This window comes from Crocodylus siamensis, chromosome 7 (genome assembly GCF_052110815.1).
Source record: "Crocodylus siamensis isolate JL-2025a chromosome 7, ASM5211081v1, whole genome shotgun sequence".
Taxonomy (NCBI): domain Eukaryota; kingdom Metazoa; phylum Chordata; order Crocodylia; family Crocodylidae; genus Crocodylus; species Crocodylus siamensis.
In genome coordinates, this window is record NC_143401.1 from 16,664,028 (window position 1) to 16,686,173 (window position 22,146).

The 22,146-nt window shown below is 48.0% G+C and overlaps 1 protein-coding gene across 1 annotated transcript; it reads left to right on the plus strand.

The window, feature by feature from the left end:
• The first annotated feature begins 1,900 nt into the window (after positions 1 to 1,900).
• Positions 1,901 to 18,318, plus strand: SMPDL3B (sphingomyelin phosphodiesterase acid like 3B). Its single transcript, XM_090058074.1, has 8 exons — positions 1,901 to 2,112; positions 7,769 to 7,982; positions 8,399 to 8,496; positions 9,093 to 9,236; positions 12,183 to 12,355; positions 12,508 to 12,688; positions 13,446 to 13,579; positions 14,075 to 18,318. The coding sequence occupies exons 1-8, from the start codon at positions 2,052 to 2,054 to the stop codon at positions 14,450 to 14,452; spliced, it is 1,383 nt and encodes a 460-aa protein (XP_089914200.1). The 5' UTR covers positions 1,901 to 2,051; the 3' UTR covers positions 14,453 to 18,318.
• Positions 18,319 to 22,146: the final 3,828 nt, after the last annotated feature.

A 22,146-nucleotide genomic window follows, 5' to 3' on the forward strand; every position in this document is an offset into this window, starting at 1 on the left:
TGAGAAACCCCTCTATTGTCTCTCATTCTTTCTGCTGTCTCATGTGGAAATTATATCATTCAAAGATTTCATTTTGTTTGGGTATACAATATTCCTCAAACTTTTTTATTATTGTGCCATAGCTTTTCTGCTCTGCTTCTGACAGTTGTAGGCTACAGTATTATTATTATTATTACAGTATTAAATATATTTATTCAGAGAGCTTTCTTAGCCTACTGATCTGCTGTTCTCTCCAGTATTCCCTGGGCCAATGTAACAATTTATATATACCACTCTTAAAGGTATCCACACATCCTTCAGCTTTAAACCTCTTTCCACCATTCTAGTGCTTGTTCACAAGAATAAACTTAAGATTTGCCCCTAAAATAACTTCTTACCACAGTGAATCTTAATCTAACCTGGTTCAGTCTGAGCTTTGTGGATCCAGCAGGGAAAGTTTTGCCAGCTTATGATGTATCCCTACAGTTTGTATGGTATAGGTTCTATGAAAGAGGCAGACTCAAGAGTTATCAGTTGCTCTGAAAATCACCTTAACCACAGGCAATCATTAAAGTAAACACAATATCAAAAAACCTTTGTTACCTGGGCTCCGGATTTCCCATTTCCCACAGAAAAATGGAAAAAAATGGATTTTTCCTTTTAACTGAGAAAAATGCAGATTTCTTATTTTAACAGAGAAACACGTGGATTTTGCACCTTTGCAAAGAGCTCTCTGGAGGCTGGTAGAGCTCCTTGCTGCTGTGAGACCTGCGCCACTTTGGCAAGGCAGCCCAGGGGCTGTGGGTGGAGAGTGAGGGGCCTGGACTTGAGTCTTGGTGAGCAGAGAGGGCAGGGGAACCTCTGATTTTCCATAATAAAAATCCCCCAAAATCAAATACCCAAATTTATAGGTATTTAGAAGTTATTTTATTACAGTGATTGAGGCATTCATAGGCTTCCAAATTGCTTTAAAATGGTAAATATATCAATAAAACATTGTGTTCAATTGATACCTATATATATGGTGGCCTTTCATTTTAATTATGGATTTTGGGGGGGTTGATCAAAGAATCTGCACTTTTATCAGAGAAGTTGCAATATTTAAACAGAGAAAACCAGGATCCCTATTTATTACACAAGCAAGAAAAATCACATAAACAAGTAGCTGCAGATTGTACAGACTGAATATGAGAAATGAATGTCCCCAAACTGAAGTAAGATCTCACTCCGCATTTCTTATTAAAAAGCAGGACCTCTCTGCCCAAAAAACTGCCCCTTTTCTCTCCTAACAGGTTGCTAGCAGGTTACCCCAGCTTCTTCCAGCTGGGGGACTGGATCACTCAAAGCCTAGGGATCACTAGACCAAGAAATGAGAAGGGCTAGGTTTGCTATATGTAACTGCTGATGCTCAGGGTCCATGTTCCCTCCTCGCGGAGACAACTTACAACAAAGACTTTTCCAACACAAACCACTTTAGGTTTCATAATTCGAGGTTATGACATCTGGAAACTTAGATCCAGCCAGCTGGCAGATGGCTGGGGGCGAGAAGGGCAGGCAAGGAAAGCAGGGGCAAGGGGAAACTAGATCGTTTCCAGCTTCTTCCCCTTCCCCCATTAGATGTGTGTGATATATTAAAAGTCTGTTGTTCCCTAGCCAGGCTTTGCCTTTGTAGGATCTGAAAAGGACTGGTTCTACTTTCTGCATCAACCTGCTGTCTAGTGCTCTTTTTAGTCAAGATTTTGGACACACAATGCATCCTCCTTTTGAAAAAAGCGCACTCGCTAGCTCATGTCCCTTACTCACAGCGTACCAGCTCAGGCTGCTTACCAGTTTCTTTAGGAACAAGGGTCTGTCTCTCTACTACCTGTGATCCAACCTCCCAAACAGCAGCGGACTCAAAGCCACCTACTGGTAGAGAATAACTTGAGGCAAGGGGGAAATGCTCCAACAGCAAACTCTCCATGTCACGGGGCTAGGCTGGGATGAGAAGGCACAGGGATTGGTTTGCTGAAGCAGGTTATACGGGAAGTAATTAATTGGCAAATGGTTGCTGCCAACATTCCCTATTCAAGATGGAGCCTTTGAAAGTTTTGCTACTCCTGCTGCACTGCAAGTTCACCGTTGCCACTACAGGTAATTCAATTCATAGTGCTGCTGTTTTCAATTTTTCTTATAGCTGTGTGATTTTTTTCAAGGGCTGAGAGATGTGTTCTTGCTGAGAGGAGGTTTCTCAGCATTTGATTTTCTAAGCCAAATGTGTGGCTTGCTATTGAAATGCTATAATCCTCTGACTTTTGAGGCAGAATGTGGTGGCCTGTCTTCAGGGGCGTAGGTTGCGGCTGTGTTGGTCTAAGGACATCGGCAGACAAGTTTCTTTGGGTGAATCTGGTATCTTTTATTAGACTAACTCAGATAGTTGAAAAAATTCTTCTTAGCAAGCTCTCGGGCACAAACACCCTTCATCAGGCTGAGGTAGACTGTCTCGGCATTCACAAGGTTTATTCCAGTGGCCTCGGAAATAACACACACAGGACGAGGCGGAACAAGGCAACTGGGCGTCCAAGGCAGCAGTGATGCAGAGGCAGTGGCAACTTCCAGCTGCCCCCATACTGCTGGTGTATCTGCAGCAGTGGCATCTCAGTGCCTGGGTTGTTTTCCTGGTTGCCCTGCCTTAGTTTTGCTACTGAGCCCAGTCAGGAAACACAAAATGAGACACAGTGGCTCAGTCTCTGCTCCAATTACTGCAGAAACATCATGAACTTAAAAAGATTCCCTTCTATATGCATATTGTTTGTACTCTGAGCAACACAGGAAATCCTTATAATAGACAAGAGGGTGAACAGCTTTCTGTAGGTTGAGTAGCTCTGCTGAGTATGGTCAGTAAAGGAGAGGGTTTTGGGGCAACAGGGAAAAGAAAATATTTTAAAAGACAGGAAATGCATCTATAAAGCAACAAACAGCTAGAGTCCTCAGGGCAAAAGTGGGGCTAGGATGTCATTTATGAATCGGACTCTAAGCTGATGTTCCTTTAATTATTATTGCTTTTAGACATCATGAACTGCCCCCTCCCCCCCCCGGTGATGACAGATTTGGACTCTGTACACTGTAAAGAGGTGGGAATGGCATGGCAAGAGCTAGATTCAGGTTCCTTTGTCCATCTGCACTCTCAGCAATTCCCTGCTGGTAACATACAAAAGTCTTGGGTCTGGGCCTGTGCAACTCTAAGATAGCACAAATCCTTGGTGTGAGGCCAGATTACTTGGCCAGGACTGTGCTGTAGTGCTTAGGAAGTTGTCTGTCTGGTCATTTGTCCTTCTTCCAGCAAGCCTAAGACAGGCCAGGAACTTTGCCATAAGGATTTTATGGTGCTTGCAGCAGTGTATGGTGTTTCTGGAATGACTGATAAGCTAAAGTAGTGCTGATCAGGACATGATTTTGCATGCTTCTGGCAGCACACCCATCTCCCAGCAGCATAATACCTGTGGTTTGGCAGGTTGGAGAAAGTTGCAGCCCAATAGCTCACCAGAACTTATACCCTGAGCTTCCATGCCATCTTCAGGCTATAGCTGTCAAGTTTTCCAGGACAGTTGCTGCTCTTCCACTAGAAACCATGAGTGTACAAATGCTCAAGATTTTTTCCCTAGAGCAAATATAGCCACTTCAGGAGAAAAAAGAAACTGGGAACCGCCAGGGTTAAATTGCTCCCAGGAGATTTTCTCTTGGGAGAGCAAATATTTGTACTTTTCCTTCTAAGAGAAGTAACAGCACAGTCCTCCAGCATCCCAGGGTGTTGTTCCTGCCTCTCCCAGCAAGACAGTGAGACATTCTACTGCACACTGTACTAATCTAATAAAGTAGTGTCACCATCTACACGTGTGCAATTGCTATGCAGTAGATTGGTCTAATGTGCCATTTTCTAGTACTTGTAGATATTACCTGTAGCAAAGTCTAATGCCTGTAGATAGTACCTGTAGCAAAGTAGATTAGACTAATGTGCCATTTTCTAGGACCTGTAGCAAACTGCTTCTGGTCAGCCTAGGCATCAGAGGCCCATAGGGGGCAGGGAGAGCTGTCCCAGCTACCAGGATGCTGCCTACCAGCCATGTGGAGATTGGGATGGGTCCCGATCTCCATGTGCTGGGATAGCTGTCCAGGCTGCTGGGCCCCACTCTCTATGGGGCTGGAAGGCAGCTGCCCAGCAACCAGGACTGCTCTCCTCTGCCCTGCAGATATCGGGACTAGCTCCCATGACCCCTGCCAGCCCAGGGCTGGCACCTGGGGGAGCCTGGAGCTCCCCTTGGCTGGTGCAGGGGGGCAGAATGGGGCAGGAGCAGCCCTAGACTGAACTCCCATCAGGAGCAAATTTGCTCTTGACACGCACATGTTCAGATGCATGTCGGAGCACAGTTTAATGCATCTGAATTTTCTGCACAGAAAATTCAGGCACTTTAATTGCGTGTGTAGATTACCCAGTGTGTCACTGGGGCTTGATTCTACTGGTCTAACCAAGCAGGGAACAGAAAATGCATCTCAAAATCCCCACATTGTGCTGCAGGGAGACACAGACTGACCCTGAGTGGTTGTCTACACATGCTTTAATGCACTTTTCCTAATGCACATTAAATTTAGTACCTCCAGGCATTTTTACACATGCAAGCGTCACAGCACCGGGCACTTTGAAAAGTGCCTGGCCCTGCAACACTTGTAGTTGTATAAGCAGCAAAATGTGCATCAGCACTGAGAAAATGGTGGCAGTGCACGTTTGAACTACAACACATCAGAGGTGCTTTAATTCCCAAGTGCACTGCCACCATTTTCTGCGCGCTGACACACATTTTGCCACTTGTACGATTGCACATGGCACAGCACAGTTCGCCTCAGCTCACATACAGAGCTTGGTTAGAAGTAGGGGATCTCTGGTGCATCGCAGGACCAAAAAGTATGTGTATAAATGCCCTCCGGTGTGAGGTACTAAATTAAAGGGCGGCCTAATGCGCAAATGCACAGTAGCCCAAATGCACGCTTTTTGGTTACACTTAATGTGTAGTAGCCTATTTTACAGTGTATTAGTGTAATAACATAGTTTTTTACATGATGCTTTAATGTGCAGTAAAATAGGCTACTGTGCATTAAAGTGTACCTATAGATTCACCCAGCAATGCTTTCACAGATCTCTGAGCAGTGGCTATCGCTGAGCAGCCAGAAACAACCCCACCACACTCCTCTCTCATGTAAACAGGACTGCTGGGATCACCATTACCCGAGTGACAGAAAAAAAACAAAGTTCCATGGTTTTCACTTCAGAGCTCATGACTAGGCCAAGTCTGAGCAGCTGGAGCATGTACAAGAGGCTCTGGTTAAGCAAAACCAAAATATTCTCTGAGGTTTCCACCAGCGTACAAGCCAACAAGGTCTCTGCCACGTTGCTTTTCATACAATCCGGAGACATGCACAGGAAATATATCCCTTGTCAGCCCCTAATCTTTAAGGGATGCCATGAGACCTCATGCAATGTTAACGCTGTTAGGTGTGCAAACATGATTCACAAGATAAAGCCAGTGATTTCAAATAAGTATCCATAGTGTTAAAAATGACCTTTTGTGGTCTTTTTGAGTTCTTTGCAATAGAAAAAAATGCTATATTCTGGAAGTGAAAAGTGAAAACTAAGAGCTGGCATTTTCTGAAGGGTGCCTTGAGCCTAAAAGGTTGAGAGCTACTACCCTAACCCCATTTCTCTTTGATGAGAGAAGCCCAGGCCCAGGCTAAATGAGTGCAGGCAGTTCCTTGTTTTGACTGTAGAAGTAGATATTGCATTTGTTCCTGGACAAGTTGTGCCTGTGTTTGTCTTGGAACAGAAACATCTCAGGATTGATCCCACTCATTGCCCTTCTAATCAGGGGTTTAAGAGTGACTGAATGTATTGCCACTTTCCTGCTATTGATTCAATGATTCAATCCCAGGTGAAGAGTTCAGACACACTTTGCAGTGTTCCAGAATAAACTGTTAGCAGGGCTGTGCGAAATGGCACTGTTCTGTTTTGACTTGCGTTTTGACAGAATAGCATTTCATTTTAAATTTCATTTCGATTTGAAACTGCTGTTCCATTTCGTTTAGTCGAAACAGTTTAGCTGTTTTGACATTTCACCCGTAAGCTATAATGGGGAAGCTTGAAACAGCCTATAACTTTGTAATATCTGGCCTGATTTGGATACAACTTGTAGAAATGGTAGTCCCTTCTGAGGGTATAAAGCCTGCCAAGTTTCAAGGAGATAAGTGCAGGGTTTTCAGGGAAACTGCACCTCAAAGTCTTGAAAGCAAAAAACTCATGTCACGTGTATGTGTTAAGCCACAGCAGAGTCACAGCTGCAGGCTTGCTATCCCCTGCTGAAGCCACAAAGCCTGATGGCTTTCAAGGAGTCAGGTGCAGGGGTTTGGGGGAAACTGTGCCTCTGGCTGCTGACAAGCAAAACTCGTGACATGGGTGACACTGTGTGTTAAGGTGCAGCAGGGTGAAAGCTGCAGGGATGGTAGCCCCTCCTGTGGCCACAAAGCCTGCCAGCTGTCAAGGAGGTAGGTGCAAGGGGAGTCTGAGTTCTGGGGCCCTGCACCTCTAGCCGCTGACAGGCAACATTTGTGACATGGGTGGGTGACATTGTGTGTGTTAAGATGCGCCCTCACCCAACTGACACCAAGGCAGAAAGCAGGGCAGTTCAAACAATGCTGCCTTCTTCGCAGTTTTTCTATCCCTCCCCCAGACCACTGGGATAGAAGGGGACCTCAGGAAAGGATGACAGTCACTGGCCAGCTATGCAGTTAATAATGAGAGCAGTCCTTTCCCCACCCTCCCCCCTTTCCTTCTCCCTCACCTTACTTTAGTTTCTGTTTCCCTGCAGGCAAGCCCAGCTTGAGTTTTGAAACTTGAAATGTTTCAAAATTTTCAAAACATTTTGACTTTCCTCATTTCATTTCAAGGCTGTTTTGAAGCTCTCTGTTTCATTTGAATTTGCTGTTTAGAGCTCGAAATAAGTCGAAACAGCGTTAAACAAAACTGCCGGCAAAATTTCACACGGCCCTAACTGTTTGTACTTCTAATTTTGTTAACCTTTTCATTCCCAGAAGATAAACATGGACATCTGAATGACTGTACTTTGTCCTGTGATAAAATGATTTATTGCAAGACAAATGTGATGTCTTCTAGTCTCAAAACCCATCAGAGATTTTAGTTGCTCTGCAGGCTTGCAGGGAGCTACCTGCTGTGGCTTTTTTGCTCACCTACAGTCTAGTGTCTCCCAGATGGAAGTAGAAGGCCTCAAACCCACTTCTGATAAAGTGCTGCTGAGTTTATTCAAGCTGTGAAATATGACTGATTTATTGTGGGAGATTAGCTAGGTTATGGATTGCCCACCTAAATTCTGCGATATTGGATTATTAGCATCTCATAAACACTCAACCTTGCAGTGCACTGTGCTGTGGGTTGTGCTGCTCTGCAATGTTTCCACTAAGGAAATGATTTACACTGCACTGCATTGTGATATTTATATTGTTGTGTTGAGTTGCACTGTGCTGGGCTACACTGTGTCACACCAATGGCTTTAGAGCTATGCTGGTAAATTGCCATAAAAGATGCTTTCAGTTTGGAATAGCTGGCACTGCGTGGTGAACTCTTTCAATAAAACTATAGCAGTGTGAGTCTACCATCATAATACTTTATGACTCATGACTCCCCCACTGGCCAGCTTTTCCAGGTGACTGTTTTCACTGCACTACCATGTTTCTTTGTCTTTGTTAGGTCACTTTTGGCATGTCACAGACCTCCACTGGGATCCTGAGTACACCATGACAACAGATCCTCTCAAGGTGTGCCCATCTGCTGGATCCCAGCCAGTATCCAGTGCTGGGATGTGGGGAAATTACCTGTGTGATTCTCCCTGGAGTCTCATAAACTCCTCCATTTATGCCATGAAGAACATTCTGCCTGCTCCAGATTTCATCCTTTGGACTGGGTAAGGAAGCCATGCCCAGCAGTGGCAGAAAGGACGTGATCACAAGATAAACTTATAAATGTCATTGTTGGGATGCCATGTACAGGAGTACTTTCAATTCCACTCCCAGGGAAATGTCAATAGCTTAGCGTTAGTGCTGTTGCTCTGTGGCCAGCAATTGCAAACAAATAATTGTAGTCACATCTTCCTTTCTGTTCTTGAAGACAACTATCTTCTATTGCAAATGCCAACTGTTCATACTTCTCTCCCAAAAGAATCCCCACTGGCTTGGGTGTACAACCATGAGATTTTAAAGATTATAAAGTCTGAGTTGCCATGCACACCACTATCTGCACCACAAAAGGCTGTCCCTGTTGTGCTACACAGGCTGTTCTGATCCACTGCTAGCTGTATCTGATATCTGTGCTGTTTTCTAGTGATGATACACCTCATGTCCCCAGTGAGAGACTCGGAGAAGAAGTGGTGCTGCAAATAATTGGAAATCTGACTGCTTTGATAAAACACGTATTTCCAGGTATGATCTGGCAAACAACGAAGGGGGAAGTGTAATGACTATCTCACTGCAGTGCCTCACTGGGAGGAAAAAGCAGTTTGGGTATGCAGAGACAGGAGAGCTAGAAAAGGAGGGCCATCTAAGGGATCAGAGCATAAATGCAGCAAGCACTAGAGTTATTTATCTCATTCCTATAGGTTGTACATAGAGGAAGTAAGGAGGGTATCTGGCTTGTCCTCCTTGTTCCTAGTTACCTTCACTGCTGAAAAGAAAGACACACTGCAAGAGGGGAACTTTGAAAACAAGCAACTTTTAAAAAATTCAAGGTGGAGAAAAATCTGACAAATCTGCTGCTGCTTGAACCTGTCAACAGTGGGGGAAAAGCATTTTACCAGCTCCATGGCATCTTGGTCTTGGTACAGAGTCTAAATGTACTGCATCCCCTGTTCATGGCAGCACAAATATGGGGCCTTCTTCTGAACAGTGCTGTATCCCACTGTCAGACCCCTGCACCATTTTATTACCTACAAAGCTGTAAGCTCACTTGGCATTCTTAAGCATTGGTATTCTGAAACAGGCAGACATTTCTTAATGTTTCCTCTTTTGTTTCCTTGTAGACACTAAAGTCTATTCTGCAATGGGCAATCATGACTTCCACCCCAAGAACCAGTTCCCAGGGGAGAGGCACACGATCTACACCAAAACAGCTGAACTGTGGCACTCCTGGCTCAGCAAAGCTTCCCTTTCAACGTTCATAACAGGCAAGCCCTGAACCTTTGGTACTGCTGCCTCATGCTGTCTGCATTGCTGAGATGAAGGAAAGTCCCTGGGCTATTCTTGGGGCATGCTTTTCTTGCTGTGCTGCTAGCAGTGTTGCCATCCATGGAGATGGCAGTTTTGGGGCCATATCTGTACCTGGGGGAAGGGCCTAACCTCACACCACTGACATGTGCTGAATTCACTTTCTCTGGGGAAAAGAAAAGCCACTTCCTCATGTTTTCTTTTCTCACTACCACATAAAAGAAAGTCCCAGTGCTGTGCCTCAGTATAGAGGAACTGGAGGATTGCATTGTAATGAATATAAAGGGGATGTTTTAATAATACTGCTGGATCCAGATGCACCAAGTTCTTTTTGGCTCTCTAGTGCCTAGACTGATGTCTACAGACTGTCATCATCACACTAGATCAGGGGTAGGCAATGTTTTTTTGGCCGGAGTGCTGAAAAACACCACAATGCCTACCTTGGAAGATGCTGGAGTGCCAGCATGCCAGAAAAACAAAATGAGGGCAGAGGGTACATGGCAGGACATCCTGCTTGTGCCCCTGCCCCCAGCCCAGGCTCTGTGGCTGTCAGTAGCTACCCTGGCTCTGGGTAGCTGCTGAAAACTGGGCTTCTCCCAGCAGGGCTTGCAGCATCCCAGCTGTGTGCTGGGAGCAGCCTGGGCTCCTGGCCGGCAGCAGCTACCCAGAGCCAGGACCAGCTGCAGCCAGAAGGCTGCAAACAGCTGTGCTGGGTTTTGGAGCCCCAGCATCAGCTCTGTACCAGAGTGCACACGTGCCTCGGAGCAGGTGGTAGGGGATGGGCCCGAGGCAGTACAGCCCCGGTCTCTCCCCAACTCCCAGCACAGAGCTGGTGACTGCGCAGTTGTTTGTAGCCAACCTCAGCTCTGAGCAGCTGCAGCAACCAGCAGGCAGGCTACAAACAGCTGCACCGGGCTCCACGGCTCCAGCATCAGCTCCATGCTGGTGGCAACTGCGTGTGCACCTCGGGGCAGGCTGCGCTGCCCCGCTGTCTGCTCTGAGGTGCATTCACAGTCACCATCAGCATGAAGCTGATGCTAGAGCTGTGGAGCCCGGTGCAGCTGTTTGCAGCCTGCCCGCTGCTTGCTGCAGCTGCCCAGAGCCCAGGCTGGCTGCAAACAGCTGCGCCGGGCTACGGAGCCCAGGCACCAGCTCTGTGCCAGGAGCGGGGGAGAGACCGGGGTTGTGCTGCCTCAGGCCCTGCCCCCACCACCCACTCCAAGGCATGCATGCGTGCGCTGGTACAGAGCTGATGCCTGGGCTCCAGAGCCTGGCACAGCTGTTTGCAGTCTCCCAGCTGCAGCCGGCCCCGGCTCTGCATAGCTGCTGCGGGCCAGGAGCCCAGGCTGTTCCCAGCAGGCAGCTGGGACACTGCAAGCCCTGCTGGGAGCAACCCGGGCTCCGTCGCTGCCAGCAGCAACCCAGAGCTGGGGCTGGCTGGGTTGCGCCAAGCAAAATAGCCTTGCATGCCATGCTCAGCACATGTGCCAGGTGTTGCCGACCCCTGCACTAGATCTTCCTTAACCTTGCTTGACTTAAGCAGCCATGGAAAGAATTGCTGGCTATACTGCAAGTATTTTGTTCCCTTAGCCAGTATTTATCAAATGAACAGAAAACTCTCAGACATGTGCAGGACCACACTGAGCTGGGTTCACTCTGGACTTCTTTACAAAGCATATCCTAACCTTTGCGTGACCTAGCAGAAGCTCTGAGAGCACCAGTGCAGAAAGATCTGAGCAGACTACCAGATGACAAGTGCAGCTGGCAGCAAAGATAGGGAAGGAGTCAAACAGTGTAGAGTAGTGACAGAACAGATTAGGAATTAGAGAAGTAAATCAGCAGGGCTGGATTGGACGCACCCTCGGGTACTGAAGGAATTGTCTAAGGAAATTTCAGAGCCATTAGCTATCCTCATTGAAAACTCATAGATGAAATGACTGTATTTACAAATACAGACTATGGAATGACTGGCTAGGCTGCAGTACTGTGGAGAAGGACCCGGGGGATCTGGTGGACCATATAAGCCAGCAGTTTGCTCTTGTAAGAAAAAACAAAAAACTAAAAAGGCAACAGTATATTGGGGTGTATTAATAGGAGGGCCACCTGCAAGTCAAGAGAAGTGATTCTTCGGCTGTTTTCAGCACTGGTGAAGCCTCACATGGAGTACTGTGCCCAGTTTGGGACCCCACACTTCAAGAAATATGCAGACAGATTGGAAAAAGCCCAGAGGAGAGCCATAAGGATGATTAGGGGCCTGGGAAGCAAGATTTATGAGGAAAGGCTGAAAGAACTAAGATTATTTAGCTTGGAGAAGAGAAGACTGATGGGGGATTTGATACCAGTCTTCAAATACCTGAAGGACAGTTATGGAGAGCATAGATGTGGGTTTATCTCTGGCTGCAGGGGACAGGACTAGGAGCAAAGGCCTCAAGCTGCAGCAGAGGAAATTTAGGTTGGAGATCAGGAGGAACTTTCTGGCTGGGAAGGTGGTCAAACATTGGAACAGGCTACCTAGATAAATCGTTGAAGCTTCATCTTGAAAAATTTTCAAGAGCAGGTTGGATAGACACTTGGCTGAGATGATTTGGCCAGGGATGATCCTTCTTTGAGCAGGGGGCTAGATTAGCTGACCCCATAAGGGTGTGTATCCCTTTCATCCCTTTTTTCCTATGTTCTTATGGTCTTACGATTTTACTCAAATCACGGTGTCATCTGATCTTGTTACAATTAGAGAACTATAACGCACAGTGTTCAAAGTATTGGCAGCGGCTGGCACCTTATCCAGATTAGGGCTCTCATCATTTCTGCACACGTGTTGCTGAACAAGAAGAAGAAACGGGGTGTTGAGAGCACAAATCTTCCTGGCCGTTCCTTCATGTCCTTCTCTTGCTGGGTATGTTTTGCAGGTGCTTTCTACAGTGAAAAGCTGGTAAGCCCAAATTCAGCAGGGCGAATTATTGTCCTCAACACTAATCTGTACTACACCCAGAACAATCAGACTGCTGGTATGGAAGACCCAGGGGGGCAGTTCCAATGGCTGGAAGATACGCTGAATAATGCCTCAAAAGCGGGAGAAGTGGTAAAAATGCTTTCTTAAGGGATTCCCCCACCTGCCACGTGCAGTCTCTCTTCCACTTCTGAGCCCCCTTTTATCTGAAAGTCTGGATAGCCTCTCCTCTGCTTAGAAACCTAAAGTTAGTCTGTACTCAGCTTGGTTCCTCATTTTGGCAGGTCTATATTGTGGGGCATGTTCCACCTGGCATCTTTGAGAAGAAGCGAAGCAAGCCCTGGTTCCAAAAGCAGTTTAATGAGCGCTATGTGGAGATTGTGCAGAAGCACCACAGTGTGATAGCTGCCCAGTTCTTTGGACACCATCACACTGACAGCTTTCGAATGTTTTACAGCAATACAGGTACCAGTCCTCAGCCTCATGTAATGTCTTCCCCAACAGCCTTGTCCACACCAGCAGAGTGCACATTGCAGATAAAGATTTTCATAGATCACTCTCTGAATGCATTTTCCTGGAAATGGTTGACATTCTTGGAAAGGCTTGTTCTGAATCACAACCCCTGAAGCGGCATGGGCCGGCCTTTGCTCTAGTTTTTTCTGGCATAGAAATTATTTCAGTACTGTGCAGAGGGATACTTATTGCAAACCACTGTCAGCCAGAGGAACCATGCCTATGAAACTATTTGTCCAGACCTCCTTCCTCCCACCCCTTGGCACGGCTAGAACAGTTCTCTGCAGGTGTGCTCTTCTCTCCTGCAGCATAGTGGGATAGCTGCACAGATTTTTCCAGCATGTGTAACCTTTAGGCTGGTGTGCTAACTTATACACCTCTCTCTTTCCCTTTTTGTGTGTGATCTGCAGGGAATTTCCCTGTTACACCCCTCCTGTTTTATCTCAAGCTGCAGAGATAAGTGCTGTACATTTGGCTCAAGAGGTCCCCACTTTGGCCCCTAGTATCAGCCAAGATGATGGCTGGCTGTGCTTTGTGAATGTAGCTAGGCAGTCCTTAACATGGCTGGCAGATGATTGTGTTGGGAAAAAAAGTGACTGTGTGTAGTGGGTGGTCAGACAGAAAGACCACATGCTGGTGACCCTGCATGGTGGTTGTAGTGTGGACTGGGCTCTATCCACTCATGCACTCTTTTGCCTTTCTGGTAAAGGTTCCCCAATCAACAGCCTGTTTTTAGCCCCTGGAGTGACTCCCTGGAAAACAACGTTACCTGGTGTGCACAATGGAGCCAACAACCCAGGGATCCGGGTATTTGACTATGAGCGAGACACGCTGCAAGTGAAGGTAGGAAATACCTCCCACATTCTGTAGTGCAGCAACATGGGGGATAATTTGATTAATGCCTTCACAGTGTATTAATGAAGAGCCAGGGACAGGCTAAGTCCAGGGATTCAGGGGAGTTGGAGGCAAAATATTCCAGCATCACAGTTCACAGGCAGGTTTGATTTCAGTAGGGCAAAGGCAGGAAGTGGAAGTGCTGGGGAAGGGGGATATAGGACAACAGGTTTCTGAACCAAGCCACAGGAGTACATGCATACACAGGCACTTCTGGTGGCTTCCTATGTCTCTACTCAATACCTGCCCAGCCACATACCTCTGCTTTCTGTTCTCTATGCATCATAGGTGTAAAGAGGTAGTAAATGCCTCACGCCAGTGCCTCTGAATGGGAAAGCTTCTATAGCTAAGTCCTTAGATTGGTTGGATTAAAACGAACAGTGGAGCATTGTTTTTCTCCTTTTTGTCCTAAAGCTATTCTTGGTTTCCTCTTTCTTACTGCAGGATATGGTGACTTATTATTTAAACCTCACCCATGCTAACATGGTGGCCCCAAGATGGGAGAAAGAGTATCAGCTGACGGAAGCCTTCCAGGTCCCTGATGCCTCTGTACACTCCATGCATATGGTGTTGGAGAAGATCTCTAAGGACAAAAACTTCTTCCAACAATACTATCAGTTTAACTCTGTCAAGTACGACCTCACGGAATGTGATGAGACCTGCCAGACTGACCATGTATGTGCAATTAGGGAGGTTGATTTTATGAAATATGATGAATGCATTAAAGTTAGGAGCTTTGGTTCTGCATCTGCTATCCCAGCCAAAGCTCTTGCATTCCTCTGCTTACTCTTGGGACTCCTCAGTTTCTACAGGAGCTCTTGATGACCCTGACTAGTCCCCAGCTAGTCCCCAGTAAGGAATGGTATCCTGCCTGATGTCAGCCTCTCCAGTTCCTAGCTAAAAACCCAGGTAAAGGCATTCATGTCCCCACTGTAGTGGTAGCAGAGGTCACTTCATGAGATAGCAGGTTAAGTAAAAGGTGAGGCTTGACCTGCTGACATGTGCAAACCCCAGACTGTCTTTTCTTATCTAGGATTTCACCTCCAGATAGGCAACCAAAAATCAGGGCATACTTCCTAACAAGGACACAGCTAAAGTGAGTGGTACGAGGTAGCAGCAAGTTAAGCATGGTTTATCAATCAAGCAAGTTGTATTCAGTTCTTTGCTGTGGGAACTTGGGTAAGTCTCTTGGGCTAAGATTTTCCAATATCAGTGCCAAAACTTAGGCTATATTAGAGGTGGTCTATTTCCAAATGCTGGGAACCCAGCAACTCTAACCTAGGTCAGTGCATGGCCAGCGCTCCTGAAAGCACATCATTTGTTTAAATTCCTAAGTATGGATGGCAGAGCATGACTTAAGGCACTCATTTTAAATTTTTGATTCTTAGTGGGTATTTTTAAGGAAACCTGGGGCACTGCTTCCCCCTCATCCCACGCTGATCCCTGCCCTTTGCCACAGCTCAGAAGGGCACCAAAGAGCGCCAAAATACAAGTTTGCCCAGGGCGCCATACACATGCACACAAGCAGCCCTTGTCCACAGCATGACTCTCCCCCTGCCCCATCCTGCCTTAGCCTGGCCACTCCCTGCCCCTGGCAGTAGGAGTGGTGCTCACTCCACCCCACCTGCCCTGCCTCCAGCCACAGTTCAGGAGGAGCTGGGCCAAGCAGTGGGGATGGCATGGCCTTAGTCTGGGACCTTTGTTTCCATTTTCACTAATCAGTTGGGACAGTGGGATGGCCCACAAAATCCAGGACTGTCCTGGTCAAACTGGGATGTACGGTCACCCTATTCCTGACCGACCTCTGCTCTGTGTCCAGCCTGACTGCTTACCATGTAAAGCACCTTGAGACACACAAATGAACTGCAACATCCTAACTGTCTGTGGACACCTCCCTTCCCATTCATGATCAATTCATCCCAATTCCCGTTCTGTCCAACATTACAAGGATCGCCCTGTCCCATCTGTTATGTCCCACCTCAGGTTCCCTTCCATTCACATGCATGTAGATGCTTGCTTTACCTAGGGCAGGGGCAGGCAATTATTTTGGGTGGAGGGCCACTTACTGAGTTTTGGCAAGCCATTGAGGGCCACATGACAGGCAGCCAGGGCAGATGAAAATTAATTTTCTAAATTTTTAGGGGCCCCACAGGCCAGATAGAATGGACTGGCAGACCACATCTGGCCCACAGGCCACATTTTGCCCACCCCTAACCTAGGGGGTAAAATTAAATGATGGACGTCCTTTCCAGCCATACTTCTCTATGATTCTATGATGCAGCAGCTGCTGTTTGGGAAGGAACTGTCCAAAAAGGACTGAATCTACCTTCACTTGACTTCAGTGCTGTTTAACACATGGAGATGTGGGGGAGGAGCCCTCTGTCATGGACAGCCACTTGTGACCATGGATAATCATTTTGGGAACACTTGGCTTAGGGATTTAAACACCCAGTCAGATATACTTAACTCCCTTCTAGTGCAATCAGTTCACTTCTGGGCTGAGTTGGCTCAGAGCTCTGTGATCCTGATACTTATATACAGAGTTTACTGTATGGATTTTTCAGACCACTGCTTAGCCCTTGAAGCTCTGTTATAGTAGAAGTGAGTGCTGTCATTGCAAGAACGCATGATGCAATCTGTAACAGGCAAGATTTGCGGCACTGGTGCTCTACAGGATATGTGCACTGGGTGAATGCTGCCCCATTCCCTTGAGTCACGTAGCTCTCTGGTGCCCTGGGCATATAAACAGGAAATAGCATTACAATAGAAAACAGATTTTTCATACCGATGATCATTCACAACCTGCTTAGTTTGCATGAGGTTGCAGAATTAAGAACATACCACTCAGCTGTCTTGTGGCTTTTACTTCAGCTGGAGTACACCACTGACTGGAGAAGCAGCATCCTCTGAAATAAAAGCCACAGCAAACAGCTAGAGCACCTCTGCAGTATTAAGCACCAGTTTGCTACAAACTAGTATACCTATGACTAGTTTGCTAAACCTCTTTGAAGGAGTGTTGGGAATGTCACCCTGCAGAGTCTGGGTTCTGCTATACAGTAGCAGTATACTCAGTCCTAGTCCTATTTTAGTGGGATATCTCCCAGGACACCGAGACACACAGTGAAAGTAAAAAAAGCTTAAGGGCACTTGTATATGTGATGGGGGTTTAGTCCCCCAAAATCAAAATGGTGGGTTTTCAGTTGTGATGATTAAAAACCCACCGTTTCAATTTAGGGGCTTCCATCACTGCTACGGAATTCTTTTTTTTTTTTTTCCTTTCATGGAGCCTGCCTGCATCTCCTGTGGCGGGGAGCAAGCTGCTGGGGGGCCAAGTGGCCCTTGAGCAGCAAGGGGCCACGGTTCTTCCCTCTGCAGCAGAAGCACCCCCTGGGGCTGGCCAGGCAGGGTGCTGGCAGGCGGGTTCTGAGCTGCAGGGGCCCCATTCCTTCCCTCTGCGGCAGTGGCGGCCCCTTCCTCCCCCCCGCCCCCCAGGCTGCCAGGGTGGGTGGCTAGTGGGCAGGTGCTGCTCCAGCTCAGAGGCAGGACCCAGCCCAATCCAACTGTTCCCTGAGTCTGAGCTGGAGCAGCACCTGCCCGCTAACCACCTGCCCGGGTGGCCCGGGGGGGGAGGGTGCTGCCACCATGGGGAGAAGGACCAGGGCTCCCTGCAGCCCAGGGGCTTCTCAGCCTGCCAGCAGCTTGCCCCCCAGCCATGGACAGATGTGGACAGGCGCCACAAAAAAAAAAAAAAAGGGATCAGGCCCCATGCCACTTCTGCCTTTAACCCACCTCTCCCATGGTAAATGGGCAATTTTTATGATGTGTACAAGTGTCCTAACTGAGAAAGGTGTGTAATAGATGAAATAGAACCTAAGTAGACTTTGCCACCTAAGTGCAAATCTATTTCACCTTGCTCAAGTTCCTGAAAAAATATTACCTTGTTTAATCCTTGTGATGTACCATCATCTTAGCCTGGAGACATATTTTGTACAAATGCACCCAGGAGGAGGAGGATCTACCTACCTTTTGTGCGAAAAATGTTGCAGGGGCTCAAGCCATGTAAAGAGGATCTTATTTAGGTGGCTAAGTCTGCTAGATGCCTACTAGGTGGAGTAGAATCTGGCTCTATGAACTTATATCCAGTGACCTTATAGTATAGTATAGCCATGATCAGCCTGTGTCAGTCTGAAACCTGGTCTCTTAATATTACCAAAAGGAGATTTAAGAGTGTATGTTTTCTGGGAATCTAAAGGCATGCATCAAAGCAGGGATGGACAATTATTTTAGCTAGACGGCCACTTAATAATGAGTCTGGGTGAGCTGTCGAGGGCCGCAAGCGTAGCCCATGCATTTGACAGGCAGCATGCCCCCTGGTTGCCATCTAGGAACTGAGAGTCCCACCCTTAACCCCTGACCTTTTGACATTGGCAATCCCTGCCTTGGCCCTCCCGGCAAGTACTTCTTTTGAGAGGGGGGTTTGCCATCTCCTAATCAGAAAAAAACCCAAATCATATACTAAAACTCAAACATCTACTATAACATATTTTAATTTTTTTCAAAAAATATTTTTGTCCTGATACAATATTTTGTCCACTACAAATTTATTGTATTTTTGTACGCAGTATGTGTTTGCATAGAATATATAGAGGTGATTGCATAATAGCTCAAAATAAAGTCTTCCTTTTGTACCGTGTGTGTGTGGGTGCCCTGGGGGGGGTACGCATGTATGTGGTGTGCACATGGCAGCAAGGAGTGGGGTCAGGCTACTGGCTCCATCATGTGGGGCTCCCTCCGGTGATGCATGGCTCTGGCCAAGTCCTGGGAGCTGCACATGAACCAGAGGACATTCCATGCGATGGAGCTGAGCCAGCCTGGGCTCCATGCTCCCACCAACTGAGGCCTTGGTGCAGGCCCTGTGCTCCTGCCCAGCTGCAGCTTCCTCCCTGCCATCCGCCACCACTTCTCTACCTGCTGCCTGAAGCCCTGCAGCAAGGACAGGAGGAGGAACCACCAGGGAAGCCAAGCAGCTCCCTGGTGGCTGCAACAGTGGCAACAGCTGCTTCACCCAACAGCTGTGCATGTCGGCCAGGTCCAGGCCGGGGCTGGAGCCCTCCCATGGGGAGGGTGGGAGCACAGTACACTGCCCCACTGGGAGTGGGCAGGGCTTAGCCCCATGCAGAGTACAGCAGGGGCAGCTGGGGGTCAGGCCGGATACAATTAATTGGTGGGTGCCTGCGTGGGTGCCTGCCTGCAGGCTGGATGAAATCATCTGGTAGACTGAATCCAGCCTGCAGACTGTATTTTGCCTACCCCTGCAGTAGAGGTATCTGCATGTGGTGGCTCTATTTAAACAGCCATGGTGTGGAATGTGAGGTAGTAGCCCATGAGATACTTGATTTTCCATTACAAGTACCTGTCTCTGACAGACTGGCTCACTATCAAGGCCACCGTCAACGTTGCTCTCACCTGATGTGCACCCAAGGGCTGGCACAAGCAGACAAATATTTGCCCCTAGCTAGAACCCCTTGAAACACATGGCTTGAGATTGCTATGACCACCTGCCAACTCCCTCCAGCTGTGTGTGCATGAGGAGGAGGGCAGCAGCAGCAGCAAAGAATCTGCAGCATGAGGTTCTGCCCTTCATGCTCCTAGAAAATCACCACCCACCACACTGGGTTTACAGACTCTGTTTGCTGAGAAGGCCTGGGGGTGCTCTGAGGGGCTAGGAGGGGAGAGCAGGCCTTGAACATGGACTTGCACTGTTCATCTGTACTGAGAGAAAAAGCCAATTCTCTGCTTCATTTCCTAACTCCAGGTCCTCCTCCTCTGTTGCCAACCTGCTTGCTATTGTTCACAAAAAAGTGCATTTATCTTTCCTAATGAGTAGTTTACATCTGAGTGAAGGTCATAGAATCAGTTTTTTCATAATGATGAGAATGAGGAGAAGGGGCAGGGCTGGTCGGGAAGATGGGCCTTGGTAATCCTGGGACTTGACTGGATAGCACCACGTTGTGCATTAGAAGGGTGGGATGGGGGGTTGGGCAAGCCACCATGGACCTTGGGGTGATGTCTTGGCCTTATCTTGAGTTCCAGGTGTAAAACCAGGCACAGCTGGGCAGTGAGAGTAACTCTTGCTCAGGCACTGCATGAGGGGTTGTTTGGGCCATTACCATAACCCAGGGGTGGGCAAAATGGTGGATCCAGCAGGTGGGGCCATAACAGCAGCAGGGCCATGACTGCGCCAGGCCAGGGTTTCCAGTGCTGGCAGGACATGTGGCTAGGCTGGGGGGCTGCTCCAAGGCCAGGATCTTGCAGCGGTGAGTGTGGTCTGGAGCTGGGGCAGAGCCACACTGTCACTGCCACAAGGTACCAGCCCTGGAGCAGCTCCTGGCCCAGCTGCTCACCCTGCCAGTGCTGCTGGGGCAGGTCTCCACGGAAACCCTAGCCCCACACTATCACAGCTCTGACACTCCTGGAGTCTCCATAGAAACTGGTCTCAGCAATGCAGGTAGAGGCTGCTGGGAAATGGAGGCCACTGTGGGCCCAATCTGGCCTGTGGGCTGGACTTTGACAACCTGTCATAACCACTCCTCAACTGAAGAGTGAGGAGTGGTGCAGCCAGGAGGTGTGCACCCACATCATGAGTGACTACAAAGCTCTGGGGGTGTGCTCAGGAAGTTGGGGGCACAGGTGGTCTTCTCATCAGTCCTCCTGGTCAGCGGTCGCCATCAACACCAAGACACCTGCAACTTGCGGCTCCAGAGTTGGTGCCATCGTGTGGGTTTTGGCTTCTACAACCACAACCCGTACTTCCATGAGAGGTATCCTGGGATGAGATGGTCTTTATCTTTCTTCTAAAGGTAAGAGTCTGTTCTCTTACAGGTTGGCTCATCTCCTCTGAAGGGCTTTGAACTAGGTTCATCGAGAGACAGGGATGCAATGGATGACGAGAACCATGAGCCATGCGGTGGATCAGCCCAGGGAAGCACTAAGGGGCCCGATAAACATTGGTACAAAGGGGAACCAAGGGCACCCACTGGGGGGCTTGTATGTCTCTACACTAACGCTAGGAGCAAGCAGGAGGAACTTGCACTCCTGCTTGCAGGCAACAACTTTGGCCTGGTTGGGCTAACTGAAACCTGGTGGGAACCAACTCATGATTGGGCGGTAGGCATTGAAGCTTATAGGTGGCACAGATGGGATAGAGTGGGGAAAAAGGCAGTGGGGGTGTTACTCTCTATGTTAACGAGCTATTTACATCTTCCATAATCAAGATGGGATCAGAGGAGGGCCAAACAAAGGTACTGTGGGTTACGATAAAAGGGAGGCAAGGGGAAAGGGACTGGTAGTGGGGGTCTACTATAGGAGGATGATCTTGACCTGGAATTCTCCAGGCAGCTCTCAGAGGCCGTACAGTCAAGAGGTACGGTTGTCATGGGTGACCTAAACTACCCTGACATCTGCTGGGAGGAGCAGTCAGCCAGAACTAATTGCTCCCGTAAGTTCTTAACCTGCACACAGGACCTCCACCTAATGCAGGAGGTATATGATCCTGCTAGGGGAAATGCCTTGCTGGACTTGGTCCTGGCTATGGGGGCTGACCTGGTGGGGAATCTGCAAGTACAAGGCAATTTAGGGGGCAGTGACCACCAATTGACTGAATTCACTGTCTGGCAAAGGGTGGGAAAAGTAACCATCAGGGCAGAAGCGCTAAACTTCAGAAAGGCTGACTTCAATGTGCATAGGAGATGAATTAGTGGAGCATTAAAGCTCAAGAGCATTGACAAAACGGGGGTCCAGGAAAGGTGGTTGTTCCTCAAGGAAGTGATCCTTTGGGTGCAGAAGGAGGCAATCCCACTGCATAGAAAAGGGGGCGAAGGGGCCAAGAAACCCTTGTGGCTAAACGGGGAAATCCAGGAAAGCCTAAGGGCAAAAGAAGGGGCATACACTGTGGAAGCCGGGGTAGCTACCAAGGAGGAGTATACCTCCTTGGCTCACACTTGCAGGGAATCAGTTAGGAAGGCCAAAGCAGCATTAAAATTCCAGCCAGCAACAAAAATTAAGGACAACAAAAAGCCCTTATTTCAGGTATACAGGGAGCAAAAGGAAGGTGCAGGGCAGCATAGGACCCCTACAGAACAGACAAGGGCAGCTGGTGACAGATAGGAGGGAGGGCAGAGCTCTTCAGTTTTTTGTCTCTGTATTCTTGAACACAGATCTAGACAAATCTCCCAAATGAATTACTGACAGAAGCAAGAGAAACACCAGCCCACCAACTGTCAGCACTGACCTAGTAAAGAGGCACTTTGAAGGAGTAGATGTGTTTAAATCAGCGGGACTGGATGAGCTCGATCCAAGGGTGCTGAAAAAATTAGCCAGTGTCACAGCAGAGCCACTGGCATGTCTGTTTGAGCACTTGTGGCACTCAGGTGAAGTCCCACAGGACTGGGAAAGGGCCAATGTCCCTATTTTCAATAAGGGGAGGAAGAAGGATCCAGGTAACTATAGGCCAGTTA